This window comes from Gavia stellata, chromosome 6 (genome assembly GCF_030936135.1).
Source record: "Gavia stellata isolate bGavSte3 chromosome 6, bGavSte3.hap2, whole genome shotgun sequence".
Classification (NCBI taxonomy): domain Eukaryota; kingdom Metazoa; phylum Chordata; class Aves; order Gaviiformes; family Gaviidae; genus Gavia; species Gavia stellata.
In genome coordinates this window covers 58,846,331-58,871,691 of record NC_082599.1, presented here as the reverse complement: position 1 = coordinate 58,871,691, position 25,361 = coordinate 58,846,331, and the positions used below count along the sequence as shown (strand labels likewise).

The window sequence follows — 25,361 nt, the reverse complement described above, 5'->3', positions numbered from 1 at the left end:
CTGGTGTGTAAGTTCACAGAAAGGACACGTAGAGTTAAAATACTAGTTATCAAAGCTGACTTTTAAAATTGTATAATGAGATTTCAAGCCACACTGTAGGAGTTGTTAGTAACTATCTAATTAGGAGAAAAAATACAGTGTGCGCATTCCTAGCTCTTCGGGGAAAGAAGAGAAATTGTTTATCTTGTCTTGGAAAAGTTTGTTCTCACCTCGGGGCAGCAAAATCCGACTTTGGTGGCACTCCGTGAAGAAGCCCTGAGCTGGCTCTGGCTTCCAGTGCTGCCTTTTTGAGACTGGGGTCTAAATCTCAGTTTGCGTAGTTTTGTGACTCCTTCGATCTAAATCTACCGGGTTTTAGATCCCATCCCATCCCCTTGATTCCTCATGCGCTGTCTAAAATGTTAATAGCGAACAGTTCACCTTTCTGTAATGTGGTGGCTGGTTTTCCTCAATTTTTAGGGCAAATTCTGCCGTGCTTTGACATGAAAATGTTTTTGGGTGTCTTGTCAGCCTAGTTAGTCGGATGCTGTTGGAGGGAGTCCTGGTTATGTTGCTCATCTTCTCTCCCCTTTCCTCTGGCCTCGTGTCCTAGAAGACTGGAGATTGGCGCTTCGGGCTGAGTACTTATGCTTCCCCAGCTTTTGTCCTGGCTCTTGGAGCATCGTTTTATTTTCTGCCGTATGGACTGTAACTGGAGAACAGCTTCAAATATCAGCAATTAAAAAGAAAAATGCAACAGTTGTAGCTATCATTAACACTTTTCTTTGTCACTGAGGGATAAGGTTTCGAGGCAGGGCGTTAGCTGCATGATTTTTGTTAATGATAATGGGAGCAAGTTGGCTGTCCCCTGCAGAAGATGTTCCCCTGATGTGTGCTTTGCATAGCGGTTTGAACTGAGGGTAATATGTTCTACAATTTATTTCGGATATTTTTTTTTTATTATTTGCAAGGTGACACTGCATGCCAGGCAAGCATTAATGAATGCGTTATTGCCCTCGTATCTTCACACTTTTATCTTTTTCTTTAAATCATAGCGTTTGCAAATAAAACAATACTTTTATGCTTTTTAAGCTCTTTAAAAAGTAAGGGGAAAAGAGGCTGTTCTCCAAGGTTGCCAAATACTACCAAGTACTTTTAACCACAGAGCTACCTGACTGTAATCCACAGATTTGGTAACAGTGTGCAAAGAATTCTGGCAGGGTCACAGGATTCTGCTGTCTGATGTACGCATATACTTGCTTTTTTGTTAAATTGGGGTCTGCAGTATGGTTGCTGTTCCCCCTCCTTTTATTGGTTTTTTGTGGTGTGCTGCTTTTTTTTAATCTTGTTAAATCTCATCTGAATTTACTGTAATATACAGAATGTTGTTTGGGAATTATGTTCTGTGTAAGCAAGTGCGTAATGAACATCAGGGTTTATTAAGGTCTTGGAAGAAAGGATGGGAAACTGTTGGGGTTTTTTTTCCTTTTTTTTTTTTTTCTGAATTCATACAGCAAGTAGCACAACGTCGTTGTCAGTACTACCCTAATACAAAGTTTATATAGTGGTAAGGGAGGCTTTGTGGATTGAAAAAATAGTTATGTGAACCACGGAGTCAGAACAAAGTAAGCTAGCTGACTTCAGGAGAGTCTTGATTGGGAAGCAGAGCGTGGAGGAGGTAAGGGCTGTGCTTTAGCTGTTTTTTAAAGCCCTGATGATAATAAGTTACGGAATCCTTAACGTGATCTGTTCAAGGTTGAACCAAAACAAAATGCTTTTTGACGGTCAGTTTGAAGTTCATTAATTGTATTTAGTGTTTGGCTTCTGAGTTTCAGGTGCGACCCTTGCTTGTGGTAACCTTGCAGGTAATAGCGGGAAGGCATTTATAGATTGAATAGCCATTAACTCCGAATATATCTCACAATCTGACATTTCTCCTTTCCCCAGGAACTCTCCTCCGTACAGCTAGATGGGGCATCTGAGTATGCTGCTTTGAGACAAAATATAAATGGCATCTACTTGTGCTGTACCTGTCTCTGGGAGATAGAAAGACACTTTGATCTTCACAGCAGTTAACGGGATACTTTTGACAGATTTAAATAGACTTAACACCTTTCTGATGAGAACAGCCCTCACTCACCCTTCTAGACAAGACTGACGGGCAGGAGGGCAAGCTGAAAGTGCATCTTAACAGTTAGCAAATGTAGATTTGGGGGCATTAATTTCTGTCTGTTGGGGTTTTTTGTTGAACTGTGATTTTAATATTTATCCTGAAGTAATGCTAGAGTGCTTTATCTTCTTTATTCCCAACTACTAGATGCTTGTGAAAGTCAAAGCTGACTTTAGTGACTTTGCTTCATGTTAAGTCTGCAGCGTTTTCTCTTCACTGTATTTTTTTCTGCTGGGAAGTAGCTTGTGTGTGTCTGTTAGTCTGGGGTAAAAGGCACCGGGTTTGAAATTTATTTTTAGTAGTGAAAAAAAAAAGCATAGGGAACCCACTCTGTGCCCTCGAATGATACAGCTGGGACACGTACGGCTCGTCTGCGTGGGATTGTTCTGTGCTGTAACTGAAGGAAGCAAAGGGTACCGCAGATACTGCCTTTAAATGTTCATGTCTCTGATGTTAACGTTTGTTTAAAAAAGGTTAATTGCAGACAATTACATGCTAAAGGAGCTACATCACAAGAAAAGTCAATAGTACTAGGAAACTGTAACTTTGAATTAATGATAGAACTGAACAGTTATGCCAGAGCAATTTGTTTAAGGAGGCAGCACAGATTTTTATTATAAACTGCTAAAGTGCCATGTTGTTGGGGTTTTTTCTTTTTCATAACTGTATAAAAAGGCATATTTACCACTCCATACTGAATTCTTAAAGTGAGTGAATAAAGAACCAAGTATTCGGATGTTTTAAATGTAACATGCTGTTCATTAGTGTTGAATATTTGAAAATAAAACTGCTTCTTGATTAAGCTCTGTCCATCAGATGGGTTTCTTGAAGGCAAAAGGCACAGTTGTGCTTACTTAGCATGAGAACCTCAGACTTTAAATAGCTTCTATTTATTTTGTAATCTGTGTCTATGGCATGAGTCAGTTACTGTTTTATGGTACTGGTGACTAAAATTTCATTAGCGTACCTTGAAACTGTGGCAAACTTGCTGGAATCTCTTTTTTTTTTTTTTTTTTTCCCCTTGCTCCCCAGCCCAGCGTCTTGGGAGTTCATAAAACTGTTGAGCCAACAGTCAACCTTTATCCAGTTTGGATAAATCCCCTAGCTGGGATCCATCTCGAAACTTCTGAGAAATAGTGCTGGTTTTTCGTGGTAAGCTAGCTAAACTTTTAAAGGTTTCATGTTGAAACTCTGTGGGTTTTTTTTTTTTTTAAAAAGTTATATACACGAAACATAAGCAGTCTGCTATGGAAGTGCCTTCAGGTCCTTATCTGAAAACAATCCTGGCTCTCCTGACTCCACACTCATTTTAGATGGATGCCATATGGCTCTAAAATACCCTCATGAGAACAAAAACCAGAACAACAAAACAAGCAACAACCCAAAGCCAAACAAAAAAACCCCTCAACCCCCAAGAAAGGGAAGAGAATGAGAAGAGAAAGGAAAACTCTGGCTGGCCCAAAGCCTCTGAGGATTTTTTTGTTGCTCAGTGCCTGGTGTTAACGCTGCTTGACAGCTCTAGAAGAGGCTTGGTGGACCAGGCTGATCTCACGTGAATTTTATACTTTTGGTCCCACTAGGATTAGGGAGTTGGCTCGCTCCTGATAAATGTCAGTGTAAAGCAGCAGAGGATCAAGCCAGCTGAGCTGGTCATGACCTTATATGCATAGTGATAATTAATAGCTAATGAGAGTGGTAAAACATGGTTCTGAAATGCAGTAGACTGGATCATCCGGACTGTTTAGAAATTAAAATTTTAATTTGCACTTTGAAAAGAATTAAAGACATCTTTTGCCACCATGGGCAAAAAGATAACCTCCTTCACTAAAGTGTCTGTGGCATACATGTCACTGAAATGTGTGTCATCTTCAATACAGCTGTGCTACAGAATAAGAATTATTCATGAATTTGAGGTCAGAGGGTAGGAAAGTATGGGTTAGACTGATATAATACCTGATTTTAACCCGTACTTTAAATAAAGGCAGCTGTTTTAAATTTTATGGAGGGGCATTTCTTGTTACTGTTTTCTGACATAATTTCTTCCAGTCACATAGTAGTAAGTTTGAGATGTGATTCTCCAGAGCCTGTTCTCCTGGACTAGTCTGTACTGTGGGGTAAATACAAAACTATACCAGAGCAAACAAGTGAAAACCAATTCTTACAAAATATTCTTACTTTACTTTCGTATGGGGCTTTTTCCATATTTCTGTGTCAACTATTTCCCCTTTTTCTCTATCAGCTAGCACTGACCTTCTCTGAGGTTAGTCAGTCTAGGGCAACTCGGCACACAATGACTCTTCTTCACTTGTGTCAACTGGAGAAGAGAAGAGCTTTGACTGAATTCCAGTCACCTGACTCGGGCAATTTGTGCCGCAGAACTCGGAAGGACCAGTCAAATGCAGCTTTTTGACTCGTGGCTGAATGTTGGCTTCCTTTTGTTGGTTTGTGTAGTCAATGAGCTACAAAGAGCAGCCATCCTCTGAAGATAAAGCTGAAACGTTTTGTGATGTTTGTGAAGCAGATGGTGAAAGTTGAGATTTACTCATGAAGGATATTTTTTTAATTCAGGAGTGTCTTTATGTATTTTCCTTGTTTCTGGTGTTTGTCAAAGGGAAAGAGAAGAAAAGAAGAAAGAATTTATGCTATTCTAGAAAAAGGACGTGTTCACTAATACAAAGCTTACACTTTTTGAAACGTTGAAATTCCCAGCCACGATTCCTTACCCTCTGTTAGTCATTTCTGGTTTTGTGGTGGCTACAGGTGAACCATTTAAAGAGGATGTTTTGAAAGATGTTTTGGAGCACGAGTCTGATGAGGAGCGGCTGAGGGAGCTGGGGTTGTTCAGTCTGGAGAAGAGGAGGCTGAGGGGAGACCTCATCGCTCTCTACAACTACCTGAAAGGGGGTTGTGGTGAGGTGGGTGTTGGTCTCTTCTCCCAAGTGACAAGCGATAGAACAAGAGGAAATGGCCTCAAGTTGCGCCAGGGGAGGTTTAGGCTGGATATTAGGAAAAATGTCTTTACGGAGAGAGTGGTGAAGCATTGGAAGAGGCTGCCCAGGGAGGTGGTGGAGTCCCCATCGCTGGAGGTGTTCAAGGAACGTGTGGACGTGGCCCTGCGGGACATGGTTTAGTGGGCATGGTGGGGTTGGGGTGATGGTTGGACTTGATGATCTTACAGGTCTTTTCCAACCTTAATGATTCTGTGAAGTGGACATATCCTTTCCTGGCAGAGGAGACCCGTACAGGCAGTGTAGCCAGGAGCCCTGGCAGAGCACATGGGAGGCACCACCGAGATTCTTGTTTCTTTTGCTGGTAAAAACTCAGACAGAACTTCAGCTAGCTTTTGTCATGGAAATGGTTTTATTTTGGAGAAGGGCAAAAGCTGCACAGAAGCATTTGATTTGGAGAAGATAATTTTTTGGCTAATTCTGCTCCCAGATACGCCTCTTGAAGCACTCAGGAGAAATGGTTGATTACTTAAAAGCACTGCAGTCTGTAGTTACTGTAGAGGAAAAAAAAAATGACAAAGACACTTTAGGATTTACGTACTGCATTTCAGTAAGATAAACAACCTTAAGACATCAGCTTTTTCATCAGAGTGGATGTGTGTGTCATACCAAGTTGGCTTTCAGTGACAACTGGCTGTTGGTCCTCCTGCCCAGCCTGCTGGGCTGCAGCCAGGGCTTGCGTTTGGGGCCACCGCTGTAACGCCTCCACTGAGTTTACTTTGAGTGGCTTTGTTTCAGTCAGAAAGAAATGAAAGGAAAAGAACAAATTGAAAGAGAATACCTGTACTTTTTTAGGCTTGTTGTATTCAGTAAATATTTCATTGGGGAGACTTGTGGAAAGGTAAAAAGGCAGTAATTTAAAATTTAAATTTTGAGAACGTGGGGTTTTTTTGTACGTTGTAAAGGTCAGTCTCACAATCAAGGAACAAATCTAATTTTCTGTTTAATGTTTGCTGGTTTTGAACCGTACTGACTGGGGCATATAAAACAGAGCACTGAAGCATTTGCGTTTCTTCTAGTTGGTTTCTGTGTCCTTGATAAAACCCGATGCAGGAGGGACTGCCTTTCCCCCCACCACGAGTGGGGGAGCATCACTTTTGGAGAGATGATTTTTAGAACATCTCCTTTTATAGCAGCCTTAGTAATAGCAGAGAGCAGTGGATTTGAAGTGCCATAGTTGCACGTGAACTAACTCGCAACAACTGTGCTTACCAGCTTCTGCAGAAGCAGCTTTCAGTTTTCAAAGAAAGTGGTGGCCAGTGACCATGCGTCTCTTTTGGAACCTTTGAACAGAGCCAGGACATGAGATTTTTCTAAGTTTTACTGATGTGGGGAGTGTGTAGAGCCTGCAGCATTTTTCTAAAATCACGTGGAAGAAAAATATGTCTCAGTGTGCTTTGCCCAATTCCTCGTAACTCAGCTTGAGCTGTAAACTAATTTGCTGATGAACTCTCATACCCCTCGTGAAGTAGTAGTCTTGGAGGTGAGGAGCTATGTATTGAATTTGTTAGAGAACACTGAAATTGCAGCTTGAATTTCAAAACTCAGTTCAGCCTTCTCTGTTGAAACAGTGGCAACACTTCCACATGTCGTCTTTGCTGCTGCTTAAAATTCCAGGAATTGTGCAAGGTGGGAAGCTGTATTTCTGTGGGGTTTTTTCCAAAAAATATTCTTAAACTATTCTTTCTGTAGCACAGTTGAGTTTTCAGTATGAATTCGATAAGAATTTGCCCAGTAAATACCTTGAAGCATTCTGCAATTAAAAAAACAAGAAGCAAGTTGGGATAAATATCACAACATTACAATTTCTGTGTGCTTTGCAACAACGTTACTTTACAAATGTTGGTTAGGATTTGAAATCAAGTTCATGCACATTTTATACGTCCAAAATACAACTTAAAAATCACTGAGCGTTTGGCTTCCATATTTTGGGGGGACTCTTCTTAATAATCAAGGAGAAGAGCCGAAATGGGATGACATCAGTAACAACTGAAATACAAATCTTTGGAACATTTGTGGCATACCAGCTGTCCAGGAAACATCATCATCATCTTCTGACAAACGATATCCTCCGAGACTTGATGTACAGCACTCAGATACGCTTTTTCAAATACTTTGCTGACTGAATGATACATTTGAAAGGTACCTGAGACTTGTCTTTCTAGAACCATGCAGATACAAGTCTTGCTGTACTGACCCAGGGAGATGTCTAAGCGATGTGTAGCTCCCTCAGCAAAGAAGGGACACTAGATTTACCAGTTTTATAGTTTGTCTGTTTCCTTATTTTGTATCACCTCATATCAACTCTTGTTTTAACATGCTTTTAACTAACTCCTGTTCCCTTGAGAGATTAATGCTTGTACCCCTTAGCGCTCTTGAGAAAATAAATATTAACTGTAGTAAGATGGATTAATGTTTCATTTCACTGCTCATTGCTTTCCTTTCAGCTTCTTGCCTGATTACATCAGTGGTGATTTTGATTCCATTCAGCCTGAAGTCAAGGAGTACTACAAGGTCAAGGTAAATTAAATCTCTTTGATGAGTTTGTGTGTGTTAGAGCATTGTAGGATCCAACCCATTGGTGCTCCCCTTGGTCATGAAGTGGTTCTGGCTCCGTTGGTTTCTTTGAGGCTTCAGTTGTGAAGCACCTTACAAGCTCGGGTGTTGCTCTCTGCCTGGCACTGTACTAATGCTTAAAGTAAACGCGGGAGGTGCGGTACAGCCCCAGTCCTGCCTAGGGTGCGGTTTCATAGCACCAGGTCAAGAAGTAGATCGTACGTGGCTGGAGATTATAGCAACTAGAAACTAGGATAAAAGTTTCTGAAAAATCTGTGACTTCTTTTGCTCAGTGAGGTACAGAGCAATAAAGATTAATGTCCCGTGATTCCCGCATGGCTGGCACCCACAGACTTTCTAGAGAAGAGTTTCTCTGTGTGATTTTTGCATGATACGACTTTACCTTTTTAGCGGGAAGCTGCAGATGGAGACATCTGTCTCTTTCATCACCCACTGAAGCGTTGAATTATGCCCCGACTACTTCCGTGCTTCACTAGTGGAGTGCCCTCCTTAATGAGTTTTTGGACACATTCCTGCATATGTTAATTTATTCCCAGTGTAGCCGCCGCGTTTCCAGTGAGCAACATAAATGTAAACTCACATTTCTTAGGTCTTAGGGCTCAAAGTTCTGCCTTTAGCTGACTGTTTGGCATTTAACGCTTCACCTGCCTGCCTGTATAGGCTTTTGGGTGGAGCACAGCACTTTACCCTGTCTTGGACAGCAGGTTTCTGCAAATTCAGAGTTCGCCTCGGTGTGGCAGCTTGCCTTTGCAGCAGGCTGCACTTGAGAGAGCAGGTAAGTGTTCGGTCCTTGTGAGCTAGCAGACTTAGAGGTCTGCGATATGTCTGCTGCTAATTCAAAGTGTGAGGCTGAAATCTGCCTAAAATCTTCCCTGATGGACTCGGGGTGAAATGGTTAGAATAAAAGATATCAGACTGTGAGGGCTGGAGGAGTGTGTAGGACTGGGTTTTAGTCCCTCTCTGAGCACTGTGTGGTTTGGGTTTTTTTTTCCATGTTCTACCTCGTTGGTTAGAAGGGAGAAGCGTGTGATGGCTGTCCATCATGGGAGAACAGGTCAAGAAAAATGCTTGGGAATCTTTAGGTTGCGACTTGGGAAGTCAAAATCAAATAAAAAGCTTTGGGTTAATGCTGTTCATTACAAACTGGAAATTCATGATCTGTGAGTAAATAGGGAAATTGCAAAACGCACTGCTCCGTTTGGCATGGACATTGGTATTAACGCTTATATAAACTGCGTGTTGGGAGGTAGGTAAGTCCTACCAAAGAATGCGGGTTAAGGATTGCTCAACAGAGAGAGGGGAGATGGAAGAGGCAGGAGGGGGAAGAATACAGTAGGATATGGAAAGGGCTAAGCTAAACTAAATGGGTATTATGCTTTTTCACAGGGATTACTTTTCTGGCCATAGCATCCCTTTTGTCAGCTCCATGGTCGCTGACAGTTGACGTGCAGTTTACTTCTTCTTTGTGAACACGTAGTGGTGAACCGTTCTGCATCACACAGAGTTCATACACCCATGCAAATGCTGGGCTGATGGGGAGTAAAAGAAGCGGTATTTCATCAGGATTGTAAGGGTCTAATGAAGAACGTAATCTAGCCTACGGTATCCTTGCCCGGGGTCCTCCTACATGACTGAGGAAAAAGCCGTTTGACTTTAGGATTTTAAGTTTGGATGTACATGGTAGGAAAAATCATAGTTTGCACTTTAAAATTAAACTTCTGTAGTCAGGAAATTAGAATGGTAGATACGGGTGGGTGTCTAAAGAGGTCTTGAGCAAAAAATATAATAAAACACAGAATTTGGAGAGTGGTGTGTGCTGCTTTCCTTGTAATCTTGTCCAGCAAAGCACACTCTGTAGCCCAGGCAATTTCAAAAGTCACTGTCATTTGGAAATGTTCTATGTGTTGATGACCCAGAATAGAGTTAGGGTTGCTTCCCATGCCGTCCTTCCTCCCTCACCAAAGCGCTCCCTCGCCTGCCTACAGATTTCACCCGGAGACGCGGTAAGCCATTATCGTTAGATAGTATTAGTATATTGTTTCAAACATTCTCTTTTATCAATTGTTGACGATTATGAATGGGGAAAATGGAAGAACTGTGGTAGCGAAGCTCAGACTGATGTGATGTGGCAGTTTTTGATGAGCAAGTGGCTGAGAATCCACAGAAATCCCACCTGTTAACGAACTGATCAGTATTTCCCTGTACAAAGAAAAAGCCCTTTCCCATGCGAGCTTATGGTATTGGTGGTCAATTACTTTGCCATGGGCACGCTCCTACAGCCTTCCCCTTCCACAGTCACACTTCCAAATGCTCGCCCTTGCTGGAATGGAAAGTCTGAATCGTTCTTATTGCACAGAATTACTTGCAAGCACGTACATTTCTCATGCGATATCGCTCCAGTTTCATGTGCCCAGGTTAGTGCCAATGATTTCATTCATTAGCTGGACTTCTCTGAAGTTGAGCATGGTACCTTCAGACAACTAAATATTTATTTTTCCTTTGAAATTTGTCTCTAGGTAAATTTTTTCAGGGTGTTAGGTCTTCATCACAAAATAACAAGAATATTCTATCGGCATTCCTAATGCTTCTGCTCCCATTTACTGCCAGGCCGCTGTTCCCATTCCGCCGGGCAGTGGACTTCCCTGCCTGAATTTTCCCCGTCACATGCACCTGGCTTCGGGTTGCTGCCAGGCCGGGGTTAGTAATGACTTATGCTGTAGCTATTGCTTTAGCTTCTTCCAAGTTCACACTTTCTATGTAGAGTATCCTCCACTGTCGTGTAGATTTTCATCTCTTGGTGCCCCTTGCTTTTTTTCCATATAGATCTAATGTACTTTATTTCCACATGTTACTCAAAGGAAAGGTGACGCTTTTTGAAGGCACTTACTTGGGGTAAGTCCAGAGCTCTGCTGCCCGGCTGTAACATTGCTGTGACCTGCAAGGAAATGGGGGGTGCGTGGGGATGTGGGTGTTCCTTTGAGCGTGTGTAACCAGGTAATTCATTACGGCCAGCAGAAAGGAGGAGCTATCATGTGTGCGGAGTGAACACGAAGGAAAGTGGAGCAAGCAGCAAGTGCTGAGAGGTGTTCACCCTCTGCAATCCCATCTGCCTTCTTAAATGATGTACAGGGAAAAGTCACACCAACTTTTCTATTGCTGAAGTCTGACTTGGTTGCTGCAGATTCATCTGCCAGGTGAAGGGCAAGCAGTGCTGAATGAGCTGGAGGTTCCTTTGGTATTTCAATTGTGATGATTTAAGTTATACTAGGAATTAAAGTGATTTTTTTTTTTCCTTTGTGTTTGTGAATGTGAAGGTAAGTTTCCTTATGGTTTTTGTAAACATGCTTTATAGTTCTGTTAAGTATTATGTTTACAAGAGAGTGCCAGTGATGGTTTGTTTTTTTCTTTAATTTATTTATAAAAGCTACCCTTATTGACAGAAATTAATACATCATGACTCCCTTTCTCTATCTGAAGATAGCATGCCACTGGTTTAGAGGAGTTACTTTTTCATAGTAAAGCTTATGGACATTAATTATTGAGTTATAAAACATCCTCATTTACAAGTGTTTGTGTCAAAGACAGCCTTGTGTAGTGCTGAGTAAGAAGGGGGAGTATTAAACTCGGTGTGTGCAACTAATTATGGTTCTGTAAACCGTTGCCTATAAGCAGTTGTATCATCGTCACGCAACAACGACAGACTCGACTCCTCCGTCACACCAGCCTCGTGCCAGGGTGTTGCTACTAGACTCAGAAGGTTTTCCACCTCATTTAAGTGATGAAAGCAAGAACAGATATATGCCACCGTAGGAAACATGACATAAGATTCCTGAAGCCGAAGGGTTTTATTGGAAGGGATATCTTTAAGCCAGTTCCTCTGATGTTTTCAGTTGAGCGAGGATTACATGACAAGTGTTTCCATTTTCCCTTAAGGAGGATTATCGCCATTGTGTCAGGGAACCTTATTTAAATAAAGTTCATAAACGTGAAGCAAATAAATCCGTTTTATCTCTGCTAGGTGTGGCTTGCCATAGTTAGTGAAGAGATCTGAAGGCAAAAGTGCTGGGTTTTTTCAGTTGTGTTGGAAAGTAGTCGTGTAATAGACTTATGAGTGGGATGTGTAAGTGATGGGTTAGGCATGGTATGCTTTTGGGAGAGAATAAGTAAGCATGCGTCATAGGTTATTCAGCTTTACTTTTTATTTTCTGCAGTCTTGGTTTTACCTCATTGGCTTGTCAAGTAGGTACTTGTAGTCTTTTAGTCTGTATATTAAAAAATTACTGATGATTTCCTCCATTTCTTAAAGAGTTAAATAACATTAAAACTGGATAAAACTGCAGCACAACTGGAAATGGAATATCATGTTTAATTTTCCTTTTTAAATCACATTGCACTATAAATGAAGGGTAAAGAATAACAATTCAATATTCTTTATTCTGTATATTTTCTGTCATTGTTAAAACATACTGAGAAGAGTTTTCATACTTTCATGATGAATAGGCATGTTTATATGAGCCCATAATAGATGCAGTGGCAATCTTTCTCTGTATAGTCTGAAGCGCATTGGAAATGACACTGCACAAAGCAGGGAGGACTTGTGGTGATATTTCTGTCACTGCAGTTTCATCTGTTTCTTGCGTTAGCTGAATGTTTCTATTATTGAAACCCTTTAAACGTTACTTTTGAAGTTAAAGCAGCCGCTTGTATTGTTACACCTCAAACAAGGCTCAGTTTCTGAAGTTTTGAGACCAAAGAAATTATCTAAAATTATACCAAATCTGTTATTAGCCCTAGAAGCAGAAGGTTGAATCCAATGCCCTTCAAAATCCAGATTATGCTATTTATTAAAAATCCAGTTTGGCTTTTCCTCTAAGCAAGCTTCATGTGCTTTAAAAAGTTTCTGTAGTCTTAGTAGGCTCTGCTTCAGGTCTGTAATTAAATGCTGTGAACTCATTTACAAGCCCACTGTTTTTCCTATTCTCTTTTCTTTTAAAACCCCATAGAGCTGCTTATTTTTGCAGGCAGTTCTGCAGCTGTAGCACTTTCCCTTTCCTTTTTCTATTACAATTCCAAGGTTTAATGGTTATCAGGGGTTGTAGAAATGCTTAATAGGTATGGTGTGGGTATTGTCTTTTTGTTCTATGATGATGATGCACCTATAATTAGATTTATGAAATGTATTTGTAGCAGTGGAGTAGTGCTTGTACATCTTGCTGACTTCTACACTTTCTTGCTAAACTGCCTATTTTAGTGTCATGTTCCCTGCTTGGTTTCTGAGGCCAAATTTTTTAATAATTGTGGCAAATCACAATGTTAACTGATTTCCCTCAGTTATAGTATTATAATTTAAGTGCATATAAGACATTGAGTTTTTCTGTGACTGTTTTAATTTACCTTTTATCCCTAGTATTTTGATATTTTTTTCTAGAACTAGTTTTTAATACAGGATGGGACTCTAAATATTTAAGAAGTTTGACTCATTTAAAGCATTCTTGTTAGACTGAACAGTTTTCTAAGAAAACACGCTTCATTTTAGGGCATGATTCCTTTGTGAGAGGTTTTAAGGTTTCAGAAGGAGCTGTAAAAGTTGTGCGGCTGGATCTGAAACAATTCAGTCTTGCTGTTGAACAGGCTACTCCTACCTGACAATCACCACTTCAGCTTTCAGGCAGTCCCTGGTTTTGTGTCTTGCTGAAGACATCTCTGACAATTACAAGAAGTGCTGTGCCTACCTCAGTTCAGCTTCTGACGTGTTGAGGGTGCCCAGTGCCACCTGGACTTATAACCAAGTTAGAAGGTGTAATTTTTTTTCTACTGATGTACATTCATTGAAAGAGCCTCCATGCCTTGATGTAGATAGAGGTGCATCAAGTTAAAATGATTTATAGGGCTGAGACGGTCCTATTATTAATAGTTCAAACTGTATATGACTGTATATGCAATTTAGGATTTGGGACTGGAAGCTTTCTGTATGTCTTAGTCACGTAATTATTCAATGGGAGCTTTCATAAAATGGTTCCATTCTTGGCCAGTATGTCAGAGGTCTTGTCAAGATCACGTTTCCAAGTGAGTTGTGTGGTTGATTTGGGTTATGTGGATTTCTTATTCATGCCAAACAAAAGTAATATCATAATGTTCCGGAAATGTCATAAATTTGTAAGAGGTACTGTGCTTGGTGGCACTTTTGTAAAGGTGAACATGACAGATAGTCATACTAGGTTCATTCAGCCAGCGTCTGGTCTCAGTTGGGTTGGTACAGGATACCTTTGAAAGCACAGGTATGCACTGTGATGCTTCTTTGATACACTTTTTCATCTCCCACTAATATATGGCTTAAAGAGTTCCTAAGTCAGAGGTGGTATCTTTGCGTTTAATCGCTTCATAGATTGATTTAATTTTCCCCAAATTAGTCTACATGCTTTTCTTCCAACTACATAGATGAATCTGCAAATATCCCCATAAAACCTTGGCAGTGTGTTCCCCAGTCCAAGTGTTTACTGTGGAGAATATCTGTCTTTTGGATGTTATTTTGGTTTTAAGCTTGACTTTTGATAGTGGCGTTTAAGTCTTCTGAATTTTTATATTGTGATATAGAGTGAATGAACATACTTTAACCACCTCTTCACTCCCATTCTGATTGTATCAGCGTGATTGCACCGAGCATTTCTGTAGGTACGTAGGGGTGTGTCTGTGCACAGCTAAACCAAAGGAATATTGCAGATGCCGTCAAAATTCTGGTCTAAAATTATGTACAGCCTGTACAGATGGTTTGTGTCCTGCTGAGTTAATATACGTATAATGGCTGGGAAGTCCTGCTGGAAAGAGTCTTCCCTAAAGCGAAGGATTGCAGGACTCTGGGCTTGCACAGTGCTGGTCTTACGTGCCGGTGAAAAACAAAACCAAGAAAAATCTCTGTCCAGGTCTTAATATTGTTCTTCACGCTTTTACCAAGGTAGCAGTTTCCAGAAAACAATATATCTGTTTAAATGCAGGTGAGATTTGTGGAAGAAACCCCACCCAAATTCAGTTACACAGCCCTGCATCTTTTTAGGTAATGTGTGTTCTTTGTGTTACCTCCCGGAGTTGCACACCACTCCTTTCGAACCTGACGAAACAGCTAAGTCCTGCTTGTGTTGTAAGATCAATGTAATATCATTGAGATTCAGCGAGTTTTGAGGTCATTGAGAGTCCCCGTGTACGTTTTATCAGGACCTGAGGCAGGCCCTGATTTATCTAGTAGGATAGAGAATGCAATTTGACCAAGTTCTCGTTCCGTAAAGGAAGTGCTACTCTATTTGCCTTTGCAGTATTTTTCTGCTTGTTATGTAGCTTTGGGAGACAGTATACAGAAATTAGGAGCTCAAACTTTTATTAGGGGTGGTTTGTCTTTCTTTTGCTTAGGTTGGAAATGACGGTTTGCAGGTTACGAGTTGTTTTCTTTCTTCTCACAAGTGCCTTAGCTGAAGCTCAACTGCCTGACAGTGGAATATGCAAGAAAACGGTGCACCATATAACACAAATGATGCTGGTGGTATTTTAGTCTTGCATCCAATTTCAGTTTAATATTATGTTGCAATATGAGATTTATTTCTCCCTTTCATTGCTTATGGCCTGAGGAGGGAAAAGGGTAGAATCTATATTGCAATAGATGCTTGAGTTACTTCCAAGAGTTTTAAAAAATTTAATCTGGTGTTAATCTCTGAAAGAAGTGATTACTCTGGTCTGTCAGCCTGTGATGGAGAATATAACAGAAAAGTTTAAAAAATAGAAATGTATTGAATTAACTTCATTTCCAGTGCAAGGAACAGAAAAGGTGTTTTAAACAATGACAGCTTAGTCTGGAGAAGGAAATTGAACAGAGTTATTTTGTGATTAAGCCTCCTCACACGGAAGAGACAGCTTTAATACGGTGCTAGTGATTGAAGACTCAGATGATAGGTCTTTTTAGATGTAAGTGGGGTTTATACATCCATCTTTTCTTTTTAGAGAATTTAAGAGAAAGTCATTCCTGGAGCACAAGGCTCAGTGTCTGTGCCTATGGACTGCTAACTAGAGCAGTTTCCAATGAAGCTGCAGAACCCACAACCTCGCGGCTCATCAAATGTTGCTGCAAACTCCAAGTTCAGCCCAAATGCTCTGTGGGATTTGTAAGCTTGGTTCTGTTGTGGGGGAGCCCATTAGCTAGCCAAAGCACAAGAGGAACACAAACCTGATCATCAACCAAGAAAAAGATCCCCAAGATCCTGATGCTACGATTTTTAAGTATTTTAAGAAGAATCTTGGCAGCCTCTGCGAATGATTCTGTTGTGCAGCTTCTCAAAGAGGGGGCAGCTCTCATTTCAGAAGCAGAGTGAGAAGATGCAGTCTGTTGCTCATTTCAAAGACGGAAGGTTTGCTGGTGGGCTGGAGAGGAGGAGGAGGAGGAATGCTTCTGAAATGCTTTCGGGGACCTGTAGTGGGCATTTTGGTGAGTGTGTTCCCTTGCTTTACAAAGGAATGTGTGGTCTACTCAGGATCATTCTCCCTAACACCCAGACTCCAGAGGCAGATTCGCCAAGGCTACCATAAACTTTGCCTGCTTCGCCAAGGCCACCATAAACGTTGCCTCTTCATCTTTGACACAACTGTGAACATAAAAAGGCACAATAGATTGGGATACACGATCCAGGGCTACCACGTCTTTCCTTAGCACAAAGTTGCCCTCGTGGTGCTTACACTTCGCTTACAGCAGTACAGTTACAAAACCTCAAGGGTAATAATCCAGATTTGGTCTGTTTGCGTTCATGCAGATAGATGAGTGCTCTACAACCCTCCAAATGGAAAAGAAAAAGAAAATTATATGTATTGTTCAGGCTGAAAAGTTAAATGCTTTTTGTAGCTTGTCAGTGAAACAAAGGATGAGCTAAAGCTGCCAAACTTGAATTTGCCTTTATTAATTAACTTAACCATGGAAGTGTAAGGTTATTTGGAGTTTTGTTATGAACCAAGATAGAGGTGGAGTCCAACAGGAAAATTCAAGTGCAGCTTCTGGAGCACAGTTATTTTTCCATACTGAATTTTTATTTGGTCAAAAACATGCAAAATACAAGATTTGTTTTTATAGCTGCACTCAGAAATAGTGCAAGATGATAAAAGTTGCATTCATATATACCAGGAGGAAATCTAACTTCAGATGTAATTTTTGAAAGAAGACCATTAGTGGCAGAGAAATACCATTACTGGGGGGTGGAGGGGAATGGAAGAACTCAAGTTCTGACAGCTGTAACTACAGCCCGGTGGGGAAAGCTCTGCAAATTGCAATATTTCTCCTACTTACCTTTCTGGTACCTTCTCCTTTTATTTTTCTGTCCTGTATTTCTTGACTGTAATATTCTTTTGGGCTCTTGCTGTTTTCACTGTCGTCAGTAGGCATTTGAAGCTCTGTTTTTCTGTTTCAGTTCTGCTGTTGTCCTTGATTGTGCTCAGCAGAGCCTGGCAAAGAGGGGTTGGATAAAGATTTGATAAGCTGACTGTGCAGGAAGCTTGGCTGAAATCTGGTGAGTCTCAGGACCAGTGTGAGTTAGTTTGTCTTCTGGTGTGCTGTCAGATTGCTTCATTTGAAGAAGCTCTGATGGTCTTTGATTAAAAAATAATAAAAGTTCCTTAAGTCAAATGGATTTGGAGGTATAATTAGAAATGGAAACAGTCCCCTATGTGATGAAATGAGTTGAGAGAGAAAAATGTCAGGGGAGAGGAAAATGAGGAATGAAACTGAAAAAAAGGCAGAGACTCTTTATAAAAAGTTAGAAAAAGGGAAGCATTTTAAGAGAAAAATAAAGGTAGCATCAGCAGAGGGTAGGAAAGAGAACTGGACAGAAAAAGAAAAATTTCCCTGACACATCAGCAAATTAGTTCTGCTGTCATTTTTTGGAGCCATGAAGAAGTGAGTGTGATAAGATAAGCACACATGCACGGAAACCACATTTTTCTAATCTAAAAGTAAGATTTTCAGGTTTTTAGGAATGAGTGGAGGGTTGTTGGGTTTTTTTTTTACTGTTTTCAAATGTTCCTGTTTGAAGTTAAAATCGGAGGACCTATGTTTATTCCATCCTTGACCAAGCTTTGATGGGAGTTTCATCAGGTGAAGAATGGAAAATCATACAAAATAACTGCAATGGAATTTGGAAGGTATTTACAGGAAATTTACAGGTGTTAAGACTATTTTTTCCAAATTCTGCAGCAGCTGCTGCTGTAATATAGAATGTGTCTAAGCAACTGTTAATCCAATTGACGCAACTAATTTAGTAAGTATTTACTCTGCACTTAATTGATGATAACCTTTCAAGTAAGGAATTGGCAATTTACCATAAATTGCCAGTTAACATTACCAGATCTTCATTTAATTGATAAAAATGTAGCCTTCAAGAGGAGCCTTCTTTTGAGAGCTGAAAAGACCTTCTTCCTTTTAAGCTCAGCAGCGGGAGGACACCTTTAGAGAACAGAGTAGGGATTAAATGTGGGATATAATTGCTTGTTGTGACCCAGCTCCGTTTTTCCCTGGCATTTAAAAGCCGGAATCTTTTGACGTATGCAGGTACTGTTTGTAAAGCCTTCCATTTGTTTTGTTCACCATCTACAGTTTCAGCATATAGTGAAGTGTAGCCGTTACACTTTAGTGGCTTAAATACGTTATAGTTGAATTACTATTGAAATGGTATTTGTAAGAAGTAGTAAAAATTGGGAGACCTGCTCTATTGAGGCAACAGGCTAATAGTTGTGCTGGATACTACTGTCTCGGCTGGGACACCTGTACTTCTAGCACTGGGTTTGTACTAAGCAATCTGCGGTGGACACAGGGAAGGAATAATGCCATGTAATGGTCTTTGTGGTCCTGTCCCCTTTCTCTGCATCCACTGGTGACTTACTTGGATTCTGCCTCAAAAATACTTCTGAGAGGTGAAGTATCAGCCTTTGCCTAAGACAATTCGACAGGATAATAGTCCTCATGGGGTGGGAACTGTATCCATTCTGGCTTCAAATCAAACATGGGTGTCTTTCTTGGGGCTTTAAGATACATTTTCTAGTGGAAATTTTAACAGGGACAGTAGTGGAGCAGGTTCAGGCATCAGAATGTGCTCTGTATCCTGTATTTATCGCAGGTTTTTGGAGCAAATAAAGGTACTTGTCAATACCTGAGGTACCTGCAGAGGTGCGTTTCTGATCTGGCATCGACAGTTGCTTACACAGCTGAATGTGGGGCAAGGTCTCTAGGGCGATTAAAAAAAAAAAATCTTTTCTGCAATAAGGTTATGTTCTCAGTATCTTGAGCTCATCCCAGACTGGAAGTGGGGCGTGTGCTGGGAGGAAACTGGGAATATCACAGTTCAACTCCCATTTTGTTCTCCCACTGATGGGATAAAACAGGAGGGAGGGTGGAGGGGGTCTGAAACTGCTTGAAGAGTTTTTCCATGTTAAAGGCTCCATTACTGTTCCAAAAGATCTCTGCACCCACCAGGCCTTGAGCAAGTATAGTTTGGTCTGAGGGGCAGGGCGTTGCAAGGGATAGTTTTGTCTGCCACAGAATCAACTCATATATGCTCCAGTGGTTGCAGTTAAAATATGTTTGGCTTGATCTTCGAGAGGGGAGTGGAGTTTTCAAACATTTTTTGTAATTTGTCTAGTGTTTGGACAAGCCAACTCCTCCTCACCCCCAGCAGTTAGGATTCAAGCACATATCCTGCCTTTAATTAATGAGTTGAAGCTGCTCTGCATGCTTCAGTCCTTGTGCCACCCTCACTCTACTGCCCTGGTTGTGGTTTGCAGCCCTGGGTTGATGGGTAGCGAGCAGCTCCCACAGAGCTGTTCCCACAGCCCGGGAAGAGTTAGAAACAGTCCGGCCAAGGGAGACAGCTCTCCCCACAGATTTTACCACTTCTGTGGATTTTCAGGTGGTCTGAATGAATGTGCCCTCAGCGATGCAACTAAGCTGGCTGTGGCCAGGCTCAATTTCTGCTTTGCTCCCCTTCTGTAGAAGAGCACCCGACTAGCTGTGAACCTTCAGAGGTTCAGCGCCTTAAATTAAGTATGAGTCAAACCTGCGCCTTAAATGTAAAACAAGCTTCTCGCTTCACTGGAAAGTCTCTTTGAACACTTTGTCATCAAAAAGAACTGGTTTGTTCCAATTGACTGGAGCCTGTGATAAAGCGTTGATTGTAGCCCTTGGCACCAGGCTTCCAAAGAAAGCGTAATGCCGTGCAGCAGGTCTGCAGGAGGCACGGCCAGTCGGTGTGAAGTGCTGTTCCCACCCAAGTCGATGGCAGTTCTACTGATTGTGACAGGATGTTCAGGACAGGTCCTCCCCGAGGCAGCCGTCTGCAGAGAGAAGCCCAAAAAACATGATAACAGCTCAGTTGATCTCTTAGGGAAATAACCAATGAATTTGCAAACTTTTCAGCTTATTTAAGACTATGACAAATGGTGAGGCTCTCAGGATTTTGAACAGGGACATCTTCTTAGAGGAAACAGAGATTACGCAGCATTTAGAGTGCAAGTCCGTGGTTCTCCTGTGATTGTGCCCTCCTGTACAGAATACAGGACAGCCCTGTGTAATGTTTTTTGCATCAATGCTATGCCTAAATGCCTCGCAGACCTGAAGTGCAAGTAGGTGTGTCGGTAAAGAAATAAAGTGATATGGGAAAGAGAGTAATTGCATTTGACGGTTTTTGACAAGTTCTTCTTGAACTTGCTTCTATATAGTGTGAAAAATGTAGGTATGGGTTGACAGCTTATAGATGCTGTGGAATAGCTCAGAATTCCCTGTGGCAGAAGGAGAGTGGTGGAGTAGGAGAGAGGCACCAATGTACAATGGACAGTTAGATTCGGGAAGGAAATAGTATAAAAAGATTGAGGTTCTTAAATGATACATAGTGCTCCCTAATGTGATGTACTTCTTGTGGCAAACTCAAGATGCTTTGAAGGGTTAGGGTAAATCTGATATGGTTTGATAAATACCAGAAAATTTTTGTAAAGATGACCTGTCCCTAAATCATCTTACTGGTGTTTACGCTGTCTCTCCTTGAGTTAAACTCACTTTCAAAGAAGTTGCACAGAAGGTAAAATAAGGGACAATGCCTTCCTATCCTGTTATCTGTCAATAGATCGTTTATTTCTTCCCACTGCAAGCCATCCCACTCTCCTATCTTTTTTTTTTTTCCTCTCTACTTCCAAAGACTCACTAGTTTAAAATCTCTGCACCTAAGCCTTTCTTGCTGGGAGTTTTGTCTGAGTTATGAAGGAAGGAAGAGCATTACAGTTGGACCCGAAAATCTGAATTAAAACATGACGGGAGAGCCAGGCTTTGAAATTGCATCTTCAGAAATGCATTAAACAAACGTATTTGTGTAATAATGAGTTGTACAGTACACCGACACGCTTTCTAAATGGCCACTTGTCCTTGACAGTGGTTTTAATAAGGCTATGCAGTCACAGTCCTTTCAACCCCAAATTCTGTGCCTGTGGCCCATCTTTGGTCTTTGACGAATTCAGCGGAAGGGTGTTTTGGAGGCAGTTACCTAGGGCTGCTGGCAGCAAGTGTGGTGAGACAGGAGGTCTCTTCCAGTCGCTGTGTTGGCAGATAATACCAGTTTTTGAAGTCTGCTCATCAGGCACTTCTGTGAGTATCTGCTTTAGAAACACATAGGGTCCTTTACATACCTTTCAGCGGTGAATAAGTATTTAGCAGCTACCTTTTGTATTGCTATCACAAATTTAAAACAAACACACCAAACTGATCTGAAAGATAAACCCATAGGATTGGTATTGCACTAAATTCATACATTTCTCCTGAAAAGCAGACCTAATGAAAATGAAAAATGTGTCGCTTTGTTAATAAATTCCTCAGTTTAGTTTAAAATCATTCAAAGTAAATAAGGTTTCTTTAAATGTGAACTGCTGAGGACCGGAGAGAACTGGCCACATTACTAGCTGAGCATTTGGAGCCAGAGTAAGCTAAAGAAGATTTTGATAGGGGTCTACTGTAGAGTCAGAGGTTTTTTTTATTATTTTATTGTAGACATTTCACTTCAGTTCAATGCTTAGGTTTGAAAAAAGTAGAATGGTTTATTTTCTCTTTCAGTGGATGAATAAAAATGAGGTATGAGATGATGAGAAGTACTATTCATAAAGTGCAGAAGGGCGTGGTGGTGAGAAACGATCAATATTATCTCTAGCTACTGAGTTCAACCACATGTGTCCAGTAAATCAGTTCACTTTTAAATGCAAAATGTGGTTAGATAAGCTTATTTATGTCTCCATAGCATATCAGATTGCCTTATTTAGTAGAGGATAAAGACACAACTGGGGGTTAGAGCATGGAACGGAGGGAAGTACGATTTAATGTGGATTGGAGCGGTAGTTGGACAATGTACGTAACCCAGCTAGAAAATTGGATGAGGTCAGTAAGGAGTAACTGAAATGCTTTGTTGACTAATGCACAAGAACCTTGGCAGCAAAACAGAAGAACTAAAACAATTAATATTTGTATGCAAATAGAATTTTACACCTTTACCGGAAATACGGTGAAATGACAGGCAAGGATTGAATAGAAATATTACAAGGCACTCACTGATCAGGAATAATAGGAATAAAAAGCAAAGGTTAATGTGAAATAACTTTATATGTTTATGATGAACTACAAGCAAAACCAGCTGATTTGGGCTCATGTTTGGGGGCATGAGGGGAAAAAATGCTCTTTAAGTGATAAAACCCAGGTATACCTGACTGGTGGATGGCAGATGATTTTTCAGCATACAGTCACTGAACAAATGAGAAGCCATAGTATTTTCAGCATTGTTCTGGTGGACAGTAAAACATCTTCTGGTAGGCATAGGGACCAAAAATTACTTTAGGTAGAATGATCAGAAGTTGACTTGTGAACTGTGGAGATGAACAGAAAGTCTGTGAGGTCTGTGCTCTACTTCAGTTTTGGGGGTTTTTTTTAATAAATCTTACATAATTGTATTTCAAAAGGGGAAAGCCTCAAGAAATTGAGAACAGAAGGCCATCTGTATAGGAGCTTATGCACTAAATGAAGAGAAGGTAGATTTCCACCCCTTTTGTCTTAAAGAACTTCTGTCTGGAACTGGTTTGTAAACAAAAGGTGAAAGATAGACAAGAAAGACGTCAACTACAACCATGTGAACTCAACAGGAAGAAGCATGCAAGAGGAGGAGGGCAGGGCGAGGAAAGAGGGCTGATCAGCAAAAATATGGTTTCGAAGGTCAAAATGGGCAAGTGAGTTAGAGCTCTCTTCTGTGAGCTCCACGTGTAGTCATGGGTACTTCAGTTACCTAGAAAATGCAGAAGGATGAAGTGGTCAAGCTGAGCCATGAGGACAACTTGGTTATTGAAGAGCAGCATCTTACTACACTCCATGGCAAAACGATACCTGTCTTAAGTTTTTGGGAAAGAGAATGGAGTAGAAGTTAGGGAAAAGCATGCTGGCTCATGGGAAGGAGAACATGGAAGTGAAAAATCACTGTTGTTAGCAGAAGGTGACAGCTACACGCTGGACAACAAGCCTGCTAACCCTCCTGTTAGCATCTTAGTTTGGACATAAAAGCAGGGTTGAGCAGGGGCTCAACAGCCTGTTTTATGAGAAAAGGCTAAAAGAGCTTGTCTTGTTTAGCCTAATGAAAGTAAAGTAAAATAAATATGTAAAGGGGTTATAAACACTAGGATTGGAGAAGATACAAAATAATATTGATTTAAGATCGGTTCAAATAAAACCAAGCTGCAAATTAGAAGTGTGCTGTTACCCCTTGGAGGAATGAGCCTTTCAGGAGATTGTGGTTGGGGAAGAAGAAGCCTGACTGATTTTAAAATGGATGCTAGAAAGTTTGAGAAGTATTTCATGACATGTTTCCTGTGGCAGCACTGGGTTGAATTTGATGAGACAGGACAATCCTACCTGCCATAGCTTTTAATCACAATCTTTCATTGCTTTTAAAAATGTGAAACGGTGGTTGTGTGCATTTTAATTTGATTCCAATTTCCATCTGAAAGTGGCTTGATTTGAAAAAAAGGACAAACACCAAAAACTGATCATGTGGTGAATGGGAGGCATCATTCACTATTTTCTAGAAAAACAAAAAGATGTATAAAATTAATAATCTGACTAAAAACGTGTTTAGACAGAGGTGTCGGGGGTGGTAAATGTGTCATATCATTTAAGAATAATAACAAAACTGTTTTCGGGGTTGAGCTGATCGTGATGACCTACAGAGAAAGAGCCTTTCTTTTAGAAGACAATTTTATGTTTTCTGTTTTGGACCATGAGTTTAGATGTTTCTGCGACCTTGCTGAAACCAGCTTGACTCTAAAGAACAGAATCCAGGCATATGGTTTTCAAGTTGTAATTCTAATCGTTAAACATAAACAGTGCAGGTGATTGTTTTGTTTGTTTGGTTTTTAAACCTGTTTAATCTGCAATAATAAATAGTCTAGAAGCAAAACTGGATTTTATAATCATTGGGTTATTTTTCTTCTGCATGTTTTTAATAGCCAGTTTAATATGACCTGATAGGATTTGCATCTGTTGTGGAGAGAACGTGTATTTCATTTTAATGACTTTATTGGTTAATTTGACAATTGATAGATTCAATCTTGTTAAATAACATAGGATGAGAATGGGCCTAATTTGAATGTTGATACCAACATTCCTTTTTCAGTATTGGAAAATTAAGTTGGTTATCACCACAAATACTGTTCCAGGATTTTTTCCCCCAAATCTGATAGACCTCTTGATGATTTCTAAAGAATACAGAAAAAGCTAGAATTAATAGAGCAAAAGCATACGTCCTAAATTTTTACGTCAACATGCATCTGATTCATAGATTCAGCTCTCAGGCATTGTTTTTTAAATAGACAATAAACTAACAATGTTAAAGTGTATGCATTTTTTTAAATTAACTGCTGGTATGTGCATTATAAGGCGTAACACTGGATTTTTCAGGGAAAATAAGAATCTTCATACTTGCAGAGCTGAAGTTCACTTTTCACTTAACTAAATTTAGTAATCCAGGTGAGCCACTCCTACAGTGAATGTGTGCTTTTCGGTGGAACTTTGAACCTGTGTGCCTTTGAACTACAAAAAGTGCAAACAAAACTTTCAGATCAAATCTCCTGTTTGACCTCCAGACAAACCAGCCACCATGTTTCATGCAAATTTTAGGTAAGAAATTCAGACAATCTATCACACAGGACAGTCTACAGATTCGTTAATCTGATTAGTCTGTATGAGTACCCTGAAAGGATTGTACTCGAAATTAAGTGAAGTAGATGCATCTTTGCTGTAGACAGATGCAGATTTTTATCTGCTCTCTCTTGTGTCCTTCTATATCAAACAGCTTCCACATCAAATGTCCAGTTCGTGGTTATGGAGTGAGTTCCAAGCCTCTAGTTGTGACTGATATTTTATTCGTACTTGTTATTTATGTTGCCCTTTGACCAGGTCCTGTAGAAATATAGTGCAAAAAGAGGGAATACATTTTTCTCAACTAAGACAGGACGCGGTTGTAGAGTCGTAGGGAGGATAAGAGAGACAATGAAAGAAATCTTGATTTTTATTTTTTTAATTAATTTTTTTTTTT

General features: G+C 40.4%; 1 protein-coding gene across 1 annotated transcript in view; it reads left to right on the top strand.

Moving 5' to 3' along the window:
• The window catches only part of TPK1 (thiamin pyrophosphokinase 1), a 243,471-nt gene that overhangs the window by 78,420 nt on the left and 139,690 nt on the right, over positions 1–25,361 (top strand). Inside the window, exon 4 of the mRNA XM_059819089.1 lies at positions 7,605–7,677. Coding sequence (XP_059675072.1) covers positions 7,605–7,677 — 73 coding nt within the window. The remainder of the gene's footprint in view (positions 1–7,604; positions 7,678–25,361) is intronic.